Source organism: Zootoca vivipara, chromosome 4 (genome assembly GCF_963506605.1).
Source record: "Zootoca vivipara chromosome 4, rZooViv1.1, whole genome shotgun sequence".
NCBI classification, from domain to species: domain Eukaryota; kingdom Metazoa; phylum Chordata; class Lepidosauria; order Squamata; family Lacertidae; genus Zootoca; species Zootoca vivipara.
The window spans coordinates 87,188,848-87,211,182 of record NC_083279.1 but is presented as its reverse complement, the minus strand read 5'-3'; the positions used below and the strand labels follow the sequence as shown (position 1 = coordinate 87,211,182).

General features: G+C 45.2%; 1 protein-coding gene across 3 annotated transcripts in view; it reads left to right on the top strand.

Moving 5' to 3' along the window:
- The first annotated feature begins 6,402 nt into the window (after positions 1–6,402).
- The window catches only part of HEPHL1 (hephaestin like 1), a 34,615-nt gene continuing 18,682 nt past the window's right edge, over positions 6,403–22,335 (top strand). For all 3 annotated transcript variants that reach the window (XM_035116234.2, XM_035116233.2, XM_035116232.2), the window contains exons 1-9: positions 6,403–6,622; positions 10,439–10,683; positions 11,673–11,885; positions 13,798–13,977; positions 15,097–15,351; positions 17,138–17,306; positions 18,134–18,273; positions 18,489–18,620; positions 19,896–20,107. In XM_035116234.2, coding sequence (XP_034972125.1) covers positions 6,450–6,622; positions 10,439–10,683; positions 11,673–11,885; positions 13,798–13,977; positions 15,097–15,351; positions 17,138–17,306; positions 18,134–18,273; positions 18,489–18,620; positions 19,896–20,107 — 1,719 coding nt within the window. In that variant the 5' untranslated portion in view covers positions 6,403–6,449. The remainder of the gene's footprint in view (positions 6,623–10,438; positions 10,684–11,672; positions 11,886–13,797; positions 13,978–15,096; positions 15,352–17,137; positions 17,307–18,133; positions 18,274–18,488; positions 18,621–19,895; positions 20,108–22,335) is intronic.

Below are 22,335 nucleotides of genomic sequence, written 5' to 3'. Positions count from 1 at the left end.
GGAGCCTTAACTCTAGCAGAGACAACAAAACGTAATAGGATTAGAAATGGGTTTGTAGGCACAGGTTAGCTCATTCCCGTTTTTATATGTAGTTTTCTGGTGCCTTATTTGCTCAGAAAGCAATGACAAGCACAGTTCAGCTGTGGGGTATGAGTGTGTGGAAGAACAGGGAAGAGTAAGACTGAATACAACCCTTTGCTCCCACTTCTGAACAGCTGATTGGAAGGTTCCCCCCCCCCCCCCAACAAAAGCGAGTATGCATTGTAGCCCCACCAGCTCAATTAAGTCAAGGAATCATACACTTGGTTTTTTTTAATGTGATTTCATGACCAGCTAGGGATACGCGGGTGGCACTGTGGTCTAAACCACTGAGCCTCTTGGGCTTGCCAATCAGAAGGTTGGCGGTTTGAATTCCCCACAACGGGGGTTAGATCCCGTTGCTCTGTCCCAGCTCCTGCCAACCTAGTAGTTCTTTTCAAAAGTTGGGGGGCCGTCTTATCCGCCGGGAATAAGATTCTGCGGTCGCCGCATACGGTGGGGGGAGCTCAAAAACGGCCACAGCCGCATCCCCACCATATGCAGCGACCGTGTAAGCGAGAGGGGACGCGACACGGGGCTTTCCTTCCTCTTCCCTGCAGGGAAAGCAGCAGCAGCTTACTCGCATGCAAGCAGGCACCGCTTTCCTTCGCGGAGCTTTTTTCCCTCCTCCCTCCTCCCTCCTGCCTCCTCCCTCCTGGGAAAGAAAGCGGCACCCGTTTATGCACGTGTAAGCAACTGCCGCTTTATTTCCCTGCAGGAAGAGGGGAAAGAAAAGCACGGAAAGAGAAGCAGCTTCTTTCTTTCTCTCTCCCTCCTCCCTCCTCCCTCCTCCGTGCAGAGAAAGAAAGCGGCACCCTTTTACACGCGTGTAAGCAACTACCGCTTTATTTCCCTGCAGGAAGAGGGGAAAGAAAAACACAGAAAGATAGCAGCTTCTTTCTTTCTCTCTCCCCCCCCCCCACTCGCCTCCGTGCCTGGAACAATAGAGTGCGAGTGGAGCCGGCTCTGGGCTGCGCTCCCTCCCCTTCTCCCTCTCTCCACCTCTCCTCCCCTCCCTCCGAATGAAATCTACGGTAGTTCAAAATGCTACCTGTAGTTCTTAGCATGCCTGCAAGTAAGTGCATTTAAACATCTGTGCATTTAAGCACTGATGTCTCTCTTTTGGCTTCATTTACTGGTATTTAAAAAGCGGGGAGAGGAAGAGATACAGAAAATTTTTATTTGGTGTGTGTTGGAAGTTTGGGATAAACTCTATATTTTGACTGGAAAAGTAGGGAGTCGTCTTATACACCCAGTCGCCTTATACGCCAGAATATACGGTAAGCTTTGTACAAGCAGATCAGGATGAATGCTCAATGACCGGGTCATCTGTTTGCCTCGATTGTGTTAGGAGGAGAAAGGCTGGCTTGCATCCGCTCAGCCAAAGAAGCCTGATTTCATTTCATTTTTTGATGTTTGTTTTCATTTGTATGTCTTTTTATCACACGCGTCACTTGGAGACCATTTTGGAGTCAAGGGACTCACAAATGAAATAAACAAATAACCACAATGTGTTCGTTTTTTAATAAGGAGAGAATTGCTCCAGCTTTCTCACTCCAAACCTCCCCAGGATGGTAGCTCTGCAGAGCCTTTAATTTAACATCTCCGATGTTATGCATAAACTTCACCCAGCGGAAGAACTGCTGTTCCACATAGTGTAGATTGTGGCTTCAGAGTCATTTTTTTAAGCCCTGACTGAACAAGCTATGAGTGCGAAAACGTTGTAGTCATTCAGTGGAACAAGGTAAGCCAAAACACTGGAACATGTGAAGATGCCTTTCAGGAAGTCAAACTTGTGTGGGTTTTTTCCTCCCCTTGGTGGAAAATTACTTAGTCTGGCACTTGCCTATAAATAAACTTGGCTAAAGGAATTTGTGTCACTATTTGACAATTGGAATTCATTTAATTTGAAGATCTTATTTACAATTATGGTTATTCTTCCACTTATTCTATTTGTATTTTTGGTTTTTTTTAAAATTTAGATTTATTTTCTATAGCTTATGGTATTATGGGGACGCAGGTGGCGCTGTGGGTTAAACCGCAGAGCCTAGGGCTTGCTGATCAGAAGGTCGGCGGTTCGAATCCCGGCAACAGGGTGAGCTCCCGTTGCTCGGTCCCAGCTCCTGCCAACCTAGCAGTTCGAAAGCACGTCAAAGTGCAAGTAGATAAATAGGGACCGCTACAGCGGGAAGGTAAACGACGTTTCCATGTGCTGCTCTGGTTCGCCAGAAGCGGCTTTGTCATGCTGGCCACATGACCTGGAAGCTGTACGCCAGCTCCCTCGGCCAATAATGTGAGATGAGCGCGCAACCCCAGAGTCGGTCACGACTGGACTTAATGGTCAGGGGTCCCTTTACCTTTTTATGGTATTATGAATAACTTACCAAAACCTTACCAAATATTGTGGTTACTAATTGTTAATTATTGTCACTGCACCATCATTGTACACAGAGTGAGGCCTTGGAGGGTAACATAAACAAGCAGGGGTACCAGCTTGGCCCAACGGCCAGGGGTGTCCAGAGCCATGGTTGCCATGCCTTGTGCATGGCCCTGGCGTTGAAATTTGTGGGTGACCAGCCCCTTCATGGGGAATTTTGTTGGTGCTTGGACAGCCAGAGCCCCAGTGAGCCGGCACCCACGTAAGCAAGCAAGCGAAACAAAACAAAACGGGAACCACAAGCAAGAGAACACAAGGGGCCAACGAAGTCAACAGACCCCAAATACAACCAATAACCAATGCCTAACCGCCAACCTTACAAGTTGTGACTTATTTGCTGTGCAGTAGGCGAAAAACCAGATGGCACCAGCCAATCAGCCAAATGGAAAAAATTCCTACCGGCCCCTGAATACAGGCGGCGCTGAAGTCACAGCAATGTCAACACAGAGGCCTAAAAACAGCGGAGGGAGGGTGGGGATCCGAAAACGCAGCCAAAGAGAAACCTCTTTCCCCTGCTTTTAAACCCAGCAACAGGAGTGACCACTCATGCCCCCACCTTTGGACTTAGGAGTGGTTTGATTAGCCCCCACCGCAAATCGTGCTCACCATGATGGTGAACCCGCATTTCCATTACTTTCAATGGGAAAGTTCGCTTCAGGTTAAGTACGCTTCAGTTTAAGTACTCCGCGGACTGTCTGGAACAGATTAATCCACTTTCCATTCTTTTCAGTGGGAAAGTTCGCTTCAGGTTAAGTACACTTCAGGTTAAGTACAGACTTTCGGAACCAATTGTGTACTGTACAGTACTTAAACCGAGGTGCCACTGTATTCCCTAAAGACAGCCTCACACTAGGAAACAAAATGCTCCTATTGCCACAGTTAAAATTAGTTGCATACTCCTGAGCCTCTCATGTAAGGGAACCCCAAGTTTTGGATAATCACAGTCACGGTTACACCCTCAAAAAATTCTGGGCATTGTAGTTTAGCCCTCACAGTGTTACAATTCCCAGAATTCACTGAGGGAAAGAATTGGCTTCAAACATGCTTTAAAGGTGCACTGCGTATACAGTCTCAGACAGCATTTGGGTTTCTTGCCCCAAGAAATGTTTTCCTCCTCCCACCCCCACCCCCACCTACTTCTGCAAACTTTGGAGTTCTCCCAAATCTGTTGGTGTCTTCCTGGAGTGCTGCAATAAGCATAAATATTTGAGTTATGCCTCTGGATAATTGACGTTAATGAATATATGCAAAGGCCTTGTGAGGCAATAAGGGCCAATTAGCTTAAGTAAAGGGGAAAGAAAATATAAGACTGGGGCAACAGGGCTGAATTAGCAGAAGGTTTTTTGCTAGCATAGCACTGATGTCACTCACTAAGAGTATAGTGTGAGGTAGGAGATCGTATTAGCATTCATTTTCACCATCAGCAAAATATTTGATAGGGGACCTGCGCTGGAGTCAGATGAAATTATTATGCATACATCTTGTAGTATAATATATATTAGAGTAGAGCAGATTGTTGGATACAAGCCCACACACCCCTCTAGTAATGCATGCTGCCTTGAGGTTCTTTTTGGAAGGGTGGGATAAAAATGAAATAAATAGGTAAAATGACTTGAAATGTATGTACAGACTCATGCATGAAGGCTTGTGATCTACCAGCCAATTTTGGGGCAACCCTGATTGATTGCATGTTCCTGATTGATCCCCCCCCCCAAAAAAAGTTCAACAACTTTGGGTCTTCCTTAAAAAAAAAAGCTGAACAACTTTGGTGAACGCTCCCCCCAAAAAGCTCAACAACTTTGGTGAATCCAATGGGTAGATCATTGCCAGTTTATATATATATATATACCGGTATATATATATATATATATATATATATATATATATATATATATATAGTGGGAGTAGGTCTCTTGGGGGGACCCAGGTGGCGCTGTGGTTAAACCACTGAGCCTAGGGCTTGCTGATCAGAAGGTCGGCGGTTCGAATCCCTGTGACGGTGTGAGCTCCCGTTGCTTGGTCCCAGCTCCTGCCAACCTAGCAGTTCGAAAGCACATCAAAATGCAAGTAGATAAATAGGAACCGCTACAGCGGGAAGGTAAACAGCGTTTCCATGTGCTGCTCTGGTTTGCCAGAAGCGGCTTTGTCATGCTGGCCACATGACCTGGCAGCTATACGCTGGCTCCCTCGGCCAATAATGCGAGATGAGCGCACAACCCCAAAGTCGGTCACGACTGGACCTAATGGACAGGGGTCCCTTTACCTTTACCTTTACCTTTAGGTCTCTTGGGAGTTGAACATGCCTGGCTAGTCCAACCCCCTGTAATGCAGGCATATCCAGCAGGTTGAACCTGCAACCTTGGTGTTATCAGCACCATGCACCATGCTCTAACTCAGTGTTTCTCAACCAGTGTGCCTCCAGATGTTTTGGGACTACAACTCCCATCATCCCTAGCTAGCAAGACCAGTGGTCAGGAATGATGGGAATTGTAGTCCCAAAACAGCTGGAGGCACAAGGTTGGGAAACACTGCCTAACTGACTGAGCTATCCAACCGACTGATTACAGTGGTACCTTGGGTTGCGTAGTCAATCCGTTTCGGGGGGGCATTCGTACCCCGAAAAGTAGGCAGCCTGAGTGGCACTTCCACGTACTTGCGAAGTGCCGATAAAGCGCTTCTGCGCATGTGCGAAGTGCGCAGAACACTTCTGCGCATGAGAACCGCATGGTTCTTAACCCGAAAGTACGCAACCCGCAGCGTACTCAACCCGAGGTATGACTGTAATAGCAACTAGCCACAATGACTACGTTCTGCAGATGTTGCTAAACTACAACTCCCATCAGCCCCAGGCAGCACATGTAGTCCAACAACATCTGGAAGATGCAAGGTCCATGAAGTCTGGCCTAATACAACTGGGTCAGACTGCCTAGTTCAGGAGTAACCAACTGATTCTGTTGGACTACAACTCCCATCAACCCTGACCATTGGCCATGGTGGCTAAGGCTGATGGGAACCAGAGTCCCACAATGCCTGTAAAGCACATGATTGGCTACCCATGGCTTACGTCATAATAAACCTGTTAGTCTTTATAAAGTGCCGTGATATTATTTGCTGCTTTTGCTGCAAGAGATTTGCATTGGTACCCCTCTGGAAGATATACTGATGCGCCGTACATCGAGGAGCATTTATGTGTGAATGAACTTCCATGTTTGCTTCCATGTATGAAATCACATTGAGAACATAAGGACATAATATGAGCCTAGGGGATCAGGCCAATGGCCCATCGAGGATGTCAATTTATATGCAGTCTGTCACAGCACAATATTGCTATGAGTCTGGGAGAGGGGAAGATTCTCCATAAACTCGCGAAATAGCAAGCTTCGTTTCACTAATTAACACTAAGCCAAGCGCCGTTGCGTTCAGTTTAGGATCACAGCTTAGTGGAAAACAGAGCGAGGAGAGGCTTGTCAGAGCATGTCAGTGTACCATCCTGCAGACAGACAGACGTAGGAGTCAAAGAAGAAGAAAAAGTCCCCATTATAACGCTTCTGCACTGTCCTTTTCGTGACTGGAGGAGGGGGGGAAAACTGCCCAAATTTACAAATAAAGCGCTCTCTTCATTTAGCTCGAGGGATGACAAACAACACTAAGTCACAGTTTCACACACATGGGCCTTCAAAGCCTGGCAAGAGGCTCATCGCCATGGCAACCCCACACCACAGGCCCCTTTTTTGGCCAGCTGGCTCAGGTTTCCTGGCCTTTCCCCTCATCAGCCCCAAATTGCTGCCTGGGAGGGGCAAGGCTTTGTCCATTGCCTCCTGTCTGACTAGTTGGAATGTGAGTGGGCAGGGCTGAGGTGAGGTGAGCACATTTTGGCTGCCTCTCGCTTGAGTTGCACACACACACACACACACACACACAAAGAAACACACAAATGTCTTTTGTGAAGCGAGCAGCCTGCATTCTAACCAGCCTAATAATCTTCTGGCATTTGTTTTCAGCAGAAGCGGCTACCAGAACATACTACCTTGGAATTGTGGAGGAGAACTGGGACTATGCACCGAGCGGCGAGAATCTGATCACAGGACAAAATCTCACAGAGGATGAGTAAGTCAAAGCAGGAGTCCCTGTTGGCGCCTCCGCCGAGTTTCTACTGTCGCTTTTAAAGTAGTTAATTCACACTCGCCCACATGGTGCATCTTTGGCTCAGTGCTTTCCAAGTTGTTTGCTTGTTTGTTTGTTCCAAAGAAGCATGTCTGGGCAATGAAACAAGTTTTTGAAGCAACCTTAAAATGCATCGGAAAGAAACATAGGCTGGTTAAAACGGCAATGTGAGGAGTTTTTTTTTACGCTGCCTCTCGTTTCACGTTTGCCATGTGCATTTAAGGCGCACTGCTACAGGCTTGCACACTTAGCAATTAAATTAAATTGAATCCCAAGGGATTTGGAGGGGAGTCAAGACCTGTGCTGCGGTCCTTTTGTAATAATGCAAAGTTTCCTACGCTTCAGTGCCACAGTGCAACTGCCATTCAACTGCATTTGACTTATACATCCCAAGATGATCATGTATTTATGGTTGAGCTATCGTACTTGTATCAGGAGGAGTAAAGATTGCAATCTAAACACGCTTGCTAAGAATTAAGTCCCACTCAGGGTGGTGCTTTTCAGACTATTTTCGGACAGGAGCACTGGGAAGGCGGGGACCGCTTCAGTCCTCACAACGGCTCTGCTTTTCTTCAAACCAGCTTCCATTTGATTTGAAGATAGAAGCCATAATCAAACCGACATGTACATTTTAGGCAGTGGCTGCGCATGCGCACATGATAGCACATGTGCAGACAACAATATCAGTGAGTTGGACTTTGACGTGGGGAAAGAAATCAGGTAATGTGAAGACATATCTGCCCCCTCTCTGGTCTAAGCAGCAATGTGACTTGAAACACAGCAGAGGGGGGGGAGTTTGCCTTCTGCTGCTTTTCAAGCCACTAATGTGTTGAAGTGGGTCTTGAACTGTGGCCCTGCTGATCCCCACACACATTCACACCCCAAATATAGATTTCTGAGAAGGGTCTTTGGTGTAAGCAGAGAGAAGGGGGCACTTGCATGGCGATTCTTTGGAATTCTCCTTGCAGGCATAAATCTCTGGGACAGAAAAAGATCCATTTTTGAGATATTAAGGTCACTACCAGACAACCTATGTATCAATCATTTACTGTATCCTAATTTGTTTGCAGAATGTTAGGGAGCTTAGATGATACGAGCTTTTAAAGCATTCATTCTGACAAGCAAGCATCACCCCCACTCTCCCCAGTGCCTTTCCCCCATCACTTTCCTTATTACAGAAAGTCAGATTTGGGGTTGGGGGGCGGTTGTTGCCCAAGAGCACCAAGTCAACTTTAGTTGTGCAACATGAATTAAAGTCAAGCACCCAATACTGCCATTCTACAGGCGCTCTTCTGGTAAGCTACATTAAAGTAAATGGGACTTGCTTGTGAGTCAGTAAGCATGTATATGCTTGCGCAGGGAAAAAAAAGAAAATCTCTTATTATCAATGCATAAAGGAGACGGATGCTTTATGAAACATTCATTGAATGCCAAGGATCTGGTGTTTTCGATGTTTTTTGAGCCTGGTGTGACCTTCAGACTTTGTGGAGAAATTTGATTTCTGTATACGCTTGCGTGTTTGCAAGTAATCTTGGAGACGAAATCATTGTGAGGCACAGGCTTTGGTTTTAAACAAAAGACTTTATAGCACTGATTAAATGTGGCTTCATCTGAGTGGTTTGAGATGGATAAACGGAACACTTATACACAATGGTAGAAGCTTTTCTGCAATAATAATATATTGATCTGCACTAAATTTTCAGTGTTTTTTTTCTTCTTCAAAAGGCATCTAAAGTTGAATTTCTAAGTTTATTTTAACTCTTTGTTGCATGTTAAAATGTTGTTGCACAGTGTTTGCTTCTGGTTTTTCATGATCAATAGGGTTTGCAGTGCTGGACGTAGCAAATTCTTAGAATTCCAAAGCACTAACCAGTCCTTTGCAGACATTCCCCAGATCAAATGTAGACCTGACAAGTCTACTCACAGTCCCATCCAAATTAGTGTTTTATTGTAGGTGCATTCTGCAACATGTTTAGGGTTGCCATATGTCTGGAATTTCCCGGACATAGACAGGATTTGGCCGTCGGAAACAGTGTCCGGGCAGAAATCGCAGGAATGTCCATGAAAATCCAGACGTATGGCAACCCATGTCGGAAGTGTAGATTTTGACGAATTTCCTTTAAAATAGCTCAGAAACTTCATGATGTTGTTTGTTTGCTTGTTTGACATTTTGCAAAAATAGCTAAACAACTTTGCCAAAAAGTGTCCAGATTTTGTGTCCAGATTTTCACTTTTTGAAATATGGCAACCCTAATTGTAGGCACAATGACAGTGTATTAGAGGTGGGTTTTTTTTTCCTGTTTTATTAGCTGTTGTGTGCCACTTCCCCCATGCTACAACGTAATTGCTGTCCAGAGGGCAATTTGTGGAATGACAAGTTACAAGATTACAGGAGGAAGTTAAAGGAAATGAAGCAGTAAGGCTGCCCTGAAACCTTTTCAGGCACAGTGTTGTGAAAGTAGGATTGTGCCTTGGCCGAATCATGAGCACAAATCATTGTGAATGTGCAATAAAAAGGATGTATTGAGGGGCCCTTAATTAAGCAAGCTAAGCTGCTGAAGTCAAAATATTACATCAAGCCAAAATTCCCAGCAAAGTCGCCTCTTCAATTGAATTGTGAACTACCGTAATTCATAATGGCCTCTTTTTCCGCTCCATTAGCCAGTGTTTGTTTCCTACACACCATGTATGGTTAGAGCCCTGTAGGGCCGGGAGTTGCAAAAGAAATGCATGTGCCATGCAAAGGGCAAGGTACATATTGACGCTTGCCAGGTTGGGAGGGGGGGGGGCTGAGAAGACAAACAAAGAGATGGCTGCTGCTTCCCAAGATCTAGTTTACATTATGGGACGATGAAGGAAAAGTCATCACGAAATGGGGGAAACGGCTCCATAAATTCACTCTCAGGACCTAACTCAATGTTGCCAGCATTTCACATCTCTTCTCTGTGCTGCTTATTACCAATGTTTAGTGGAAGTAGATGTGTGAAATGGTGTTGTTGTTGTTGTTGTTGTTGTTGTTGTTGTTGTTAGTAAAATGATGTCATGGTGTCAGGGACTGGGCAGAGGAGGAATGGTGGAGACTTGCCTCCCCAGCTTGACCCTTCCAGGGAAGAGGAAGAGGAAGACAGTTTAGATTTACAAAAGGGAGGTCACAGCTCAGGAGCAGATGAGGGGGAAAGTTGGGAAATAATGGGAGAGGAGGAGGAGGAGGAGGAGGAGGAGGAGGAGGAGGAGGAGGAGGAGGAGGAGGAGGAGGAGGAAGCACCAGGGGGGCGACAGCTGACGGACACAGTGTCCTTAGAAAACATTCCAGACACACACCCGTCTCCCAGAACCCAGCGAGCCTTAAAAGTAGGGGAGCAAAGAGCTCAAAGACAGAGGGCATGTAGCAGCACCCATAGGAGAGACGATGAGATTGAGGAATGAGGGAGAGACGAGGGGTAGAGATTCACTTGGGACAACGCCATTATCCAAGAGGCTGGGTTCTATAGCCTCTCTCTGTAAATACTGAATAAAAAGCGGATGGTAAGAAACATTCCCTTGTCCTTGTACGTTCCTGGGCAACTAGCTGGGAGCTGCTGGCAGCAGCCTGACACGTGATGACATTCAGTGTTTACCTGTCCCCTACATAAGTTGATTGGCTCCCGCACATGGAGTGCTTGTGTTGGTGTTTCAAATCTCATCTTCCTCATCCGTTCCATATGATTCATGAATTGAAAATTTACTTAAACTCCCCCCCCCACCTTTTATTTACTGCAGAGAAGCAATTGTGTATGTGAGAAGAGGCCCCAACAGGATAGGCCGCGTTTACAAGAAAGCAATTTTCAAACAATTCACAGACGACGCGTACTCCCAGGAGATCCCCAAACCATCTTGGCTAGGTTTTCTAGGTCCAGTTCTGAGAGCTGAAGAAAGAGATACTTTTATCATTCATTTGAAGAACTTTGCTTCCCGGCCTTATTCTGTACATCCACACGGAGTCTTCTACGAGAAAGATTCTGAAGGTAAAACAAAATATTTGCTTTTTCTCTTCTACTATTTCAGATTCTTTCTCTTTCCTCTGCTACTCCTGGGAGCCAGTATAGTCGTTGAGGTAGCATGTTGGAAATTTGACAGTGGCGACCTCGATTCAGATCTGGGGGCTCACATCAGTTTGTCTGCAGAGGAATGTAATAGAGCAGGCACCCCCAAACTTCGGCCCTCCAGATGTTTTGGACTACAATTCCCATCATCCCTGACCACTGGGTCCTGTTAGCTAGGGATCATGGGAGTTGTAGGCCAAAACATCTGGAGGGCCGCAGTTTGGGGATGCCCGTAATAGAGGCTTGCTGGATCAGACCAAGAGTTCATTTACTCCAGCAGTATGGAAACTTCATTAGCCTGGGAATCACATTCCCTCACAGGGAGTCTTCCGGGGGGGTGGGGGTGGGGGTTGTCATATGCCAGTGGTGGGTGGGGCTGGAAGTGAAAGTGGGCAGAGTAATAAATGTGACTCTCACCTTCGTATAGTAGGCTATGCAAAAGCCAAAGATTTTTATACCAGTATCACAGGCATCCCCAAACTGCGGCCCTCCAGATGTTTTGGCCTACAACTCCCATGATCCCTAGCTAACAGGACCAGTGGTCAGAGATGATGGGAATTGTAGTCCAAAACATCTGGAGGGCCGAAGTTTGGGGATGCCTGCAGTATCAGGTGGTGGGGCAGGGCAATGGTGCCTAACTTCACATCACAGCCACGTTCATTAATTTCAGTGGGTTTATTCTGAATAAAACCTACTTGAGTGCCACCCTATATTTATTTAGCTGCTTCTCCTCCTTTTCTCTTTTTGCAAAAGTGATCAAAGCAACTTTAAGTATAAAACCGAGAGGGGGGGGGAGAGAGAGAGAGAGGGAGAGAGAGAGAGAGAGAGAGAGAGAACACAAGCTAAAATGCTCATGTGTAAGATGTCTAAAAGGGCACAAAGAACTTCAATCTTTTCCCCCTCCACCTCAGGAGCCCTCTACCAAGATGGAACAGGTGGCAAAAGCAAAGCCGATGACTTTGTTCTCCCTGGTTCCAATTATACATATACATGGCTGGTTACGGATGAGATGGCACCTACATCGGCAGATCCATGGTGCCTGACTTGGATTTATCATTCGCATATCGACACGCCAAAAGATATCAGCACTGGGTTAATCGGGCCACTGGTGGTTTGTAAGAAAGGTACGGAACGTAGAATGCCAAGTTCCTCTGTGGCAGCAAGGTTTGGCTAAAACATTCAGGTCTGCACCCACAAATTCTGATACGTTCAGCAGTCGTAACTGTATGCATGATGTCTGAGTAGCCTGGCCCATTTCTGGTTCCAATTCACACTGCTAGTTATTATGTTGAAAGAAGCAACTAAACAACTTTGGGCCAAGATACCTAAAGAACCATCTCCTCCCAGCAAGTCCCATTGATAGCTGGGGAGTGGGGGAAAGGAGAGAGGACTCTCAGAAAGCCTCTATTGCAGCCTTACAAAGAGTTTTCTCTTCCAGCAACTTGACCTGCCAACTTGAAGATATTTTTTAACTAACTTCTCAGAATTCATATCTGTTTTACCTGCTGTGCTCCTGTCCTTTAGCTGTGAAAGGGGGAAAGCAGTGGGGAGTTAGGCAGTGTGAGAGCATCAGATTGACTCTGCCACTGCACCCACACCATGCCAAGATCCCCACTGCCTTGTCCCTCTTGGGAAGCTGCAACGAAGCATGGTGTTGGGAAGGCAGGAGAGCAATGCATTCCCACCCATCGCATTATGTAGTTGGTTCTGTCTATAGCAGATACACACAAGTGCAATTATTGCAGATGACGTTGATACGAACAGTTGAGGGAGTTGGGTATGTTCAGCCTGTAGAAGAGAAGGCTGAGAGGTGACAGGGTAGACATCTTCAAATATTTGAAGGGCTGCTTTCTGCTGCTCCAGAAAGTAGAATTGATTCAAATTAAAAGTACAAGAAAAGGAGATTCTGACTAAACATCAGGAAGAACTTTCTGGCAGAAAGAGATGTTCAACAGGGGAATGGACCGCTTCAGAAGGTGGTATCCTCTTTTACACAGAGGTTGGATGACCATCTGTCAGGGATTCTTTGATAACAACAACAACAACAACAACAACAACAACAACAACAACAACAACATTTTTATTATTCATACCCCGCCCATCTGGCTGGGTTTCCCCAGCCACTCTGGGCGGCTTACAGCATGTAACAAATGGCAAAACATTAGACATTATAAACTTCCCTAAACAGGGCTGCCTTCTGATGTCTTCTAAAAGTCAGATAGTTGTTTATTTCCTTGACATCTGATGGGAGGGCGTTCCACAGGGAGGGCGCCACTACCGAGAAGGCCCTCTGCCTGGTTCCCTGTAACCTCACTTCTCACAGTGAGAAGGACCTCAGTGTCCAGGCTGAACGACTGGGGTGAAGATGCTCCTTCAGGTATACTGGGCCTTTGAGGCCATTTAGGGCTTTAAAGGTCAGCACCAACACTTTGAATTGTGCTTGGAAATGTACTGGGAGCCAATGTAGGTCTTTCAGGACCAGTGTTATATGGTCTCCCAGTCACCAGTCTAGCTGCCGCATTCTGGATTAGTTGTAATTCTTTAGCTGTGATGCCGGCATTGCAGGATGACTGGATGACCTTTGCGGGATCCCTTCCAGCTGTACTATTCTATGAGTCTATAAATGCTGAAAACAGCATAGAGCATTCCAAAAAGAAATCTGGAGTATAAATGCAGGAGCAGGTTATGCATTCCTTGAAGGTGGGTTTGCTGCCCCTGTAGATTATGCTGCCCGAGGCATCACCTCACGTTACTCCATGGGTGGGCCGGCCCTGGCCCTTCCCCATGTACTGTTGTGCTGCTCATGAGTAACGCCTCTCCCATGTGCTTGGTCTGTAATTTTAAAAAAACACACTGTGCAATTGCTAACAACATCATTCACATACATAATTGGTACCTAAGCCTTGAGTCTGCACACTGATTTCCTACTAGGGATTGATTTCAAGGCAAGAATTTTTAGAACATCTGAAGTGGCTCCAAATAAATTAACTTAAAGGGTTTACCAAAAAAAAAACTTTTGCATGTTTGCTTTCTTAGGAACATTAGATGATGCTTCAGTGCCAGCAGCCAATGCCACAAAGAGCTTTGCTCTGCTGTTCAGCATCATAGATGAAAATCTCAGCTGGTACCTGGATGAAAATATAAATACTTTCTGCTTGGAACCCAGCACTGTGGATAAAGAGGACCCGGATTTCCAATTGAGCAATAAGATGCACGGTGAGCTGATGCTGCAGGACAGGAAGAACAATGCTTGTTTTACAATTGCCGCCATATTTGGTTGCAACTTCTAATTGCTGCGGCTGCTCTTCCTGAGTCTGAGGTTGTGTCAGAATATTAATGCCTCCTCTTTAGTCTACTACCCACAACTTGAAACGCAGGCCAAGCCGGACTAGGTGCCTTCAGTTCTACCCTGAGGCAGGTTCCCCAGCTTTGAGCCATCTCAGCAGCTCCTATGGGAAAAAAGCAGAGGTTAGGCAAGCAACCCATTGTGAAATGCCTTTTCATGGGTAGGCAGACTAAGGCCCGGGGACCAGATCCAGCCCAATCGCCTTCTAAATCCGGCCCACGGACGGTCCGGGAATCAGTGTGTTTTTACATGAGTAGAATGTGTCCTTTTATTTAAAATGCATCTCTGGGTTATTTGTGGGGGCATAAGAATGGGTTCATTTTTATTTATTTTTCAAAATATAGTCCGCCCCGCCGCCCCCCCCCCAAGGTCTGAGGGACAGACCTTGTCCCCCCCTGCTGAATAAGTTTGCTGAGCCCTGCCTTTCATCATGAGCCCCTGGGACTTTGAATAGAGGGCCTCTGGGTTTGTGTGCAGCTTCTCCTTGTGGTAAAACCCTGAACTGCATGTTGCAGCATCTATCTGAGCAGTTTAGCATCCTCAGCCCCTGGACTGACCCTCATCAGGCAGGCTGTCCATAGGATTCCCCTGGGCAGGAAGGAGTTTGAAGGTCTTCCTGTTCCAGCTGTGCCTTGCTTGAGTAGCAAGGTTGTCCCTGAGCTCTTTCTTTTTCTTATTCTCTTCTTCTGTCGCTTTCACCTTTAAATTTCATATCTTTCTTGTTGTAATCATCATCATCATCATTTTAAATTATACCCCACCCATCTGGCTATGTTTCCCCAGCCACTCTTTATCTTTAAACAAAGGAGGAAAGGGTGATGATGACTTTGTTTGAAGCCATTTTGCTTCCATCATGTTACTGAAACAGAGAACAAGAAGAAAAATCTTAAATGTGGCACACATTAGCTATTTTAAAATGAATGTCCCTGTCGTTCATATCGCTGTAACTCATGGATTATCTTTTCTTATATTGTGTTATATGTTTCCAGCAATTAACGGTTATGTTTTTGGAAACCTCCCTGTCCTGGAGATGTGCACTGGTGAATTAGTGTCCTGGCATTTGTTTGGGATGGGGACCGAGATCGATGTTCACTCTGCACAGTTCTTCGGCCATACCTTGCTTAACAGAGGCCACAGGATGGATGTCATCAGCCTCTTTCCGGCCACTTTTGTGACAGCAGAAATGATGGCAGAGAATGCTGGGAAGTGGCTTTTGACCTGTCAAGTTGATCATCACATACAAGGTATCTATGTACCATTCGAGAAAGGTCAATAGACATTGCAGTTGGGCCAGAACAACAACTACTGCTAGTAATATTTTATATATCGACATCAGTGTGGGTAGTGCTGTACAGAGCAGAGCACAGGTCTCTGCCCCAAGGATATTACATATTACATATTCAACACCAAGGAAACAAAAAAAGAAGAGGGGGAAGGAACTGGAAGGATGAATAAACAGGGAACTGATATGCAATTGTTTCAGTGTGCATAGGCTGAGGGTACAGGATTAATTACAGTAGGACATGGGAACAAAATAAAATAAATGCACAAAAGGTGACATATCAACAAAGGTTTCTAAGCAAAGAAGTTGATATTGTGTTCCCATCCTTCACAAGACGTCCAGAGGGTAGCAATATAAGAATGGACCTTTTCTGCAGTGGCTCCCTGTTTATGGAATGTTCTCCCCAGGAAGGCTTGCCTGGTGCCTTTGTTACATATCTTAAGGCACCAAGCAAAATCATTCCTCCTCTCCCAGGTCTTTGGCTAATTAAATGATCTGTGGCTTTGGTATTTGGTTGGATGGTTGGTTTGTTACTATGTTATGCATTTTTTATATATATACACCAAAAACCGCACTGTGAGCCTCAGATGAAGGGTGGTATAGAAATTTAATAAAAACAAATAAGTAAAAGCAAAAGTTAAACAGTAGAGGGAAACAACCAATAAAGCCAGCTTTTAACCAACCTGACTTGGCACTCATGCCGTGTTCTGGTTCCCAGGAGAAGCCCATGGGGCAAGGCATGCTACGTAGCAAGGCGGGTCCGTTGTTGCAGCACCACGGAGAGCTCCCAGTGAGCCACTTGTTCAGACAAAAGATGGCAGTGAACTGATACTTTCTGAGCCTCTGTCTCCAGCCCATCTCTCCTAAGCTTCATCCCCTTTTAAATAATTAGATCGCATTCACACCATTTAAAGCACTCTTATGCCATTTTAACAGCCCTGGCTTGCCCCAAAGATTTACTGAAGCATGTTAAAGGTGCTGAGAGTTTTTATAAGACCTCTCACAGGGCTAGCATTCCTAGCTCCAGCGTCGTTTAAAGCCATCCAAGTTGACAGCCATCAGTATTTCCTGTGGCAGCAAATTCCATAGTTTAACTATGCGCTTTGTAAAGGACCTTCTTTTCTGTGTCCTGAATCTTCCAACGTTCAGCTTCATTGGATGCCTCCAAACTCTGACATTATGAGAGAAGGAGAAAAACTTTCCCTATCCACTTTCTTCACACCACACATCATTTTAGACTCCTCCAACATGTCCTTCTCTTACTCAAATTTTCTCTAGTCTAAACGAAAGGGGCTCCAATACTTCGACCTTTCATCAATAGGGGCATTGCTCCATCGCAGCCTTGATCATTCTAGTTGACCCCTTTCTGGACCTTTTTGAGGTTAGGCCACCAGAGCTGTGCACAGTGTTCCAAATGCAGTCACACTGCAGATTTCTATAACAGCATTATGATATTGGCAGTTCTCAGCCAATAATAATCCTTAGCATGGAATTTTCCCCCTTTCACAATATTGTAACCTTTGCTCATAGGGGAAATTGCTCCTACCCCTTGATAATGTTGGCTCCTTTTGTTTGCTTGCTTGTTGTTTTCTACCCCACCTTAGTCCCAACTTGTGATTCATGATGTTGGTACTCTTTTGGCACACTACTGTGCCCCCTGACTACCCAGTTTGGAAATTACAGCATTGGACAATTGATTGCATGGTGAAACCACATCAAATTCTTGTGTGTGCTTTCCTACACTGTAGCTGGTATGATGGGATTCTACAACATCAAGGCTTGCGGTCAAAACATTACCGGGCCTTCACAGAGTGGTCAGGAAAGAAGATACTTCATTGCCGCTGAAAGAATTTTGTGGGATTATGGACCTGGTGGCTTTGATAAATTCACAGGGCAACCTTTAAATGCTACTGGCAGGTATGTGTCATGATATTATTTATTTCCTCTTTTCCCCTTTTAGCTGAAAGCTGACATTTTTACTGATGCTTTAATTACCTTGTTGTAATTTTGTATGCTGTATGCTACCTTTTTCTAAATGAAACTGCAGTCTATAAATAGTTTAATAAATAAATAGGTTACTGAGTTAACTTATTCAGATATATGCACCAGGTTTTTGCTGTTGTTTTTAAAACCCATGTGGAATTGACTGTTTGACTTAAATATTAGAAACCTGAGTTTGAAATCAGTAGGGTAGAATTTGATATTATTATTCTTATTACTCTTATTATTAAAATTTGTATACTGCCCTCTATCTGTAGATCTCAAGGCAGTTCACAACATAATATTACAATCTGAAAAACACAAAATACATAATAAAAATAAGAACAAAAAACAAACCAAATAATGGGTGCAGCTGAAAGAAGAAGTCTTGTGACTCCTCCTTGTCTCTTCCCTGATAACTTGTAGAGAAATAAAATGATGTTGTTATATTCTGAACTGGAATTCTTAGGAGTGAAAAGAAAGTGATGCAAGACTGCTGCTTTAGGCAGGAGTTCCATGTCTCTCATATCATCTTTATCTCCCCGAGTGGCCTTGGGCTAATGGCTACCTTTCAGTCTAACCTTCCTCACAGGGTTGTTGTGAGACTAAAACGGAAGCTGTGAGCTCCCAGGAAGAAAGGTGGTTCTCCAAAAAAAAAGTTGATAAATCTATTTTGTGCCTAATCTTGCCTGTTTGCTTTAAATCGAGCATTTCAAATCCGTGGTCAGGTGTGGAACTGGTATTAATACTTTGTTCTCTCACAGCGACTCAGCACCTTTCTTCATACAAGGGGATGATAGAATTGGAGGGCAGTATTGGAAAGTTCATTATGTGTCCTACACCGATGGAAAGTTTACTCGCAGAAAGAAGCAAGCAGAAGGCGCCACTCACCTTGGCATACTCGGTACGCTTTGCGGTTTTGAGTTTTTTTTTCGTGGCACGGGTTTCAGTCCCGCTACGGTGTCTCACACACTGGAAGTTGTGGCCAGGCACCCTGAGAGCATTTCTCCATCTGAGCAATGCCCCCAACCAAGGGGATGGGGCAGGTAGGGAGACTTTTTAAAGCTCAGCATCCCCTTCCCCCAAACCAGCTCATCTCTACTCCCTGCTCTCCCCCAGGCCCAGTTATCAAGGCTGAAGTTGGAGACACAATTTTGGTTACTTTTGCCAATAAAGCTGACAAGAACTACAGCATGATGCCTCATGGAGTAGCTTTCGGCAAATCATCAGAAGGAGCCCCTTATGCAGATGGTAACATTATTTATTCATTTATTTATATTGTTATGAATTTGAGGATTATGCCCTGAGTTCCTTCCATTTCTTGCGATCCTGTACACTAGTATCTGTAAGTGGCAGAATCTATAAGAGCACGCTTGCCCAACCAGTCCCTTTGTCTAGGTAATGGTTTGGGCTGACTAGTTAAGCACCACAATTGGCATAACCAACAGAGTTTCTCTGTGCCATGGAACAAATGGGGGAGCCTTGCCCAGCCCTCAACTAGCTGCTAGGTCAGAGAACAATTGCCAGAGTGGTGTGTGACAGCTGAGCAGAAAAGGAGAAAGAAGGCCGAAAGCTGCAGAGAGGGAGGGGTATTGATCTGTGCTGGGTCCAAAGCTGTGACGAATGGAGGAGCAAGATCTTTTGGGGGTGTCCATGCTGTGAGCCTCCTCCATCCTTTGGTCAGGTTGTGCATGTTGTTGTTGTTGTTGTTTAGTCGTTTAGTCGTGTCCGACTCTTCGTGACCCTATGGACCAGAGCACGCCAGGCACTCCTGTCTTGCACTGCCTCCCGCAGTTTGGTCAGGCTCATGTTCGTAGCTTCGAGAACACTGTCCAACCATCTCGTCCTCTGTCGTCCCCTTCTCCTAGTGCCCTCCATCTTTCCCAACATCAGGGTCTTTTCCAGGGAGTCTTCTCTTCTCATGAGGTGGCCAAAGTATTGGAGCCTCAGCTTCACGATCTGTCCTTCCAGTGAGCACTCAGGGCTGATTTCCTTCAGAATGGATAGATTTGATCTTCTTGCAGCCCATGGGACTCTCAAGAGTCTCCTCCAGCACCATAATTGTGCATATCTTAACATAAAATAAAATATTATATCCCAAAGACACCACAGTCTCCATCCACCTTCATTCCAAGGAAACCAGATGAGAGCAGGAACCCTAGAGTCCCTCACTGCTCAGAGATTAGAGTGGCATGTAACAATATTTATTTATACATTTTTACACTCCTTTTTCATGAAAAAAGCATGCCTAAAGCAGTGTACAAATTTATTAGGTAACACAGCTGCATGAAGAACAGGCTAAACAACCTAGCAGTCAAAATAGAGGAAGAGGAAGATACGGCTTGTCATCCAAAAAGGGGACGGGGAGTCACATGGGAAAATTGGTCTGATCCAACTAAAGTTATGCATTTAAATCCCATTGCTTTCCATGAGGATATTTACTTGAATGGTCTTCTTTTATTATTCTGTGTGTGTTACCACGAGTTTTGCCTGGGAGGGTGCTTTTTCACCGCATTTTATTTTTAGGGCACCAGAAGCCGGGGGCTTATGTTAAACCCGGCGAGACCTTTAAATACAAATGGAGAGTTCCTGAAAGTGTCGGCCCAACGGGCGATGATCCACCGTGTCTCACCTACCTGTATTATTCAGCAAATGATCCTGTAATGGACACCCAGTCTGGTCTTGTGGGGCCTCTAATAATCTGCAAGAAGAATACTTTGGAACCAGATGGAACACAGGTACTAATTCTGATCGGTCCATGCATTTTGAATGGCTGAGAGCGCTCGCTGAGCCAAAGGGTAGCATGTTAAGCAAATCCAGATCAGAACCAAGTTATATTGATTGGGTCTACTTGCAACATAAGAACATATGATCAGAAAACTCATTTTCTAGTTCTGCTTTGGGCCTCCAAGAGTAGCTAATCAAATGCCCCTTGGAAGCTCACAACAAGAAAAAGAGATCTTGTTGTAGGGCTGGGGAACTGTGCTCCTCCAGATGTTGTTGACTCACATCCTCCCTGACTATTGGCCCTGTAGACAGGGACTGGAGGAAGGTTGAGTCCAACAACACCTGGGAGGGGGTCACAGATATCCCTACCCTGCAGCATGGCCAATGGTCAGAGATAGTGCAGGCTTTGCCAACCAACATCTGGAGGGCTATGTGTTCCCTACCCATAACAGGTGCTTTAGGAAGCAGTCTGTAGCCTTGTCTTGTTACCAGTAAAAGGGAATTGCTTCAACAATCATAGACTCATAGAATTGTAAAGTTGGAAGGGATGTTGAGGGTTATCTAGTCCAACCTCCTGCAATGCAGGGATCTCTGCTAAAGCATCCAAGGCAGATGACCATCCAACCTCTGCTTGAAAACCTCCAAGGACAGAGAGTCCTAGGGAGTGCTTTCCACTGTCAAACTTGTCTTACTGTCAGAAACTTATTCCTGATTTTTAGCCGGAATCTCCTTTCTTGTAACCTGAATCCATTGGTTGGAGTCCTACTCTCCAGAGCAGGAGAAAGCAAGCTTGTGCCATCTTCCATGTGGAAGCCCTTTAGATATTTGGAGGTGGCTATCCTATCTCCTCCCAGTCTCCTCTTTTCCAGGCTAAACATACCCAGCTCCTTCAACTGTTCCTCATCAGGCTTGGTTTCCAGACCCTTGATCATCTTGGTTGCCCTCCACTGTACACACCTGTTTGGTGGCAGCAAACTTGCGTACACTACCTTGTACAGTACCTCCACTGTACACACCTGTTTGGTGGCAGCAAACTTGCGTACACTACCTTGTACATTGAATGTTACGTGTGAATAAATGTATGACTGTGTGTACACAGATTTCACACTTGTTGAATGTACAGGTAAGATGTGAACACCCACATATTGGAAAATAGTTGAGGTGGAAGGGATTCAAACCAAGTGTGGAATGACCACATAGGTGCATAATCAGGTGAGGAAACACTGCAGCTCAGAGGGAGTGCACAAAGCTCCCAGGTTCAATCTCTAGGATCTTCAGCTAGACTGGGAAAGACGCCTCCCTGAAACCTTGGAAAGATGCTACCAATCATTGTAGACATGCTTATTTCTAACCAAAACCTCTTGGACTAGTTTCATAATCCCGTCAAAGAGATTTTTCTCCTTCAGTTTGGTTACTCCTTTTAATTCAGGATGCATAATTAGGAGCTGTTTTAAGAACGTGATATGATAGCCAAGGGGTGATATGATAGCCATGTTCAAATATATGAAAGGATGTCATATGGAGGAGGGAGAAAGATTGTTTTCTGCTGCTCCAGAGAAGCGGACATGGAGCAATGGATTCAAACTTCAAGAAAGAAGATTCCACCTAAACATTAGGAAGAACTTCCTGACAGTAAGAGCTGTTCGGCAGTGGAATTTGCTACCAAGGAGTCTCCTTCTTTGGAGGTCTTTAAGCAGAGGCTTGACAGGCATATGTCAAGAATGCTTTGATGGTGTTTCCTGCTTGGCAGGGGGTTGGACTGGATGGCCCTTGAGGTCTCTTCCAACTCTATGATTCTATGAATGTCATTTTCTAGCTGGTTAAACCTATGAAACAGCAGTCAGTCCAGCAGTCAGCGGTTTTGTTTTTAAATAGCGCAGTACATTTTCTGTATAATATATAGCACAGGTTATCCATAATGGGAAAAGCTTGCCCTTTAAGAGCAGAATGTTGGTGCTGACCTTCAAAACCCTAAATGACTGAGTATACCTGAAGGAGCGTCTCCACCCCCATCGTTCAGCCTGGAGGGTCTTCAGGCGCTTCCCTCATTTCGAGAAGTGAGGTCACATGGAACCAGGCAGAGGGCCTTCTTGGCAGTGGCACCCACCCTGTGAAACACCCTCCCACCAGATGTCAAGGAAATAAACAACTATCTGACTTTTAGAACACATCTGAAGGCAGCCCTGTATAGGGAAGTTTTAATAGTTGATGTTTTACTGTGATGTTTTAATTTGTTGGA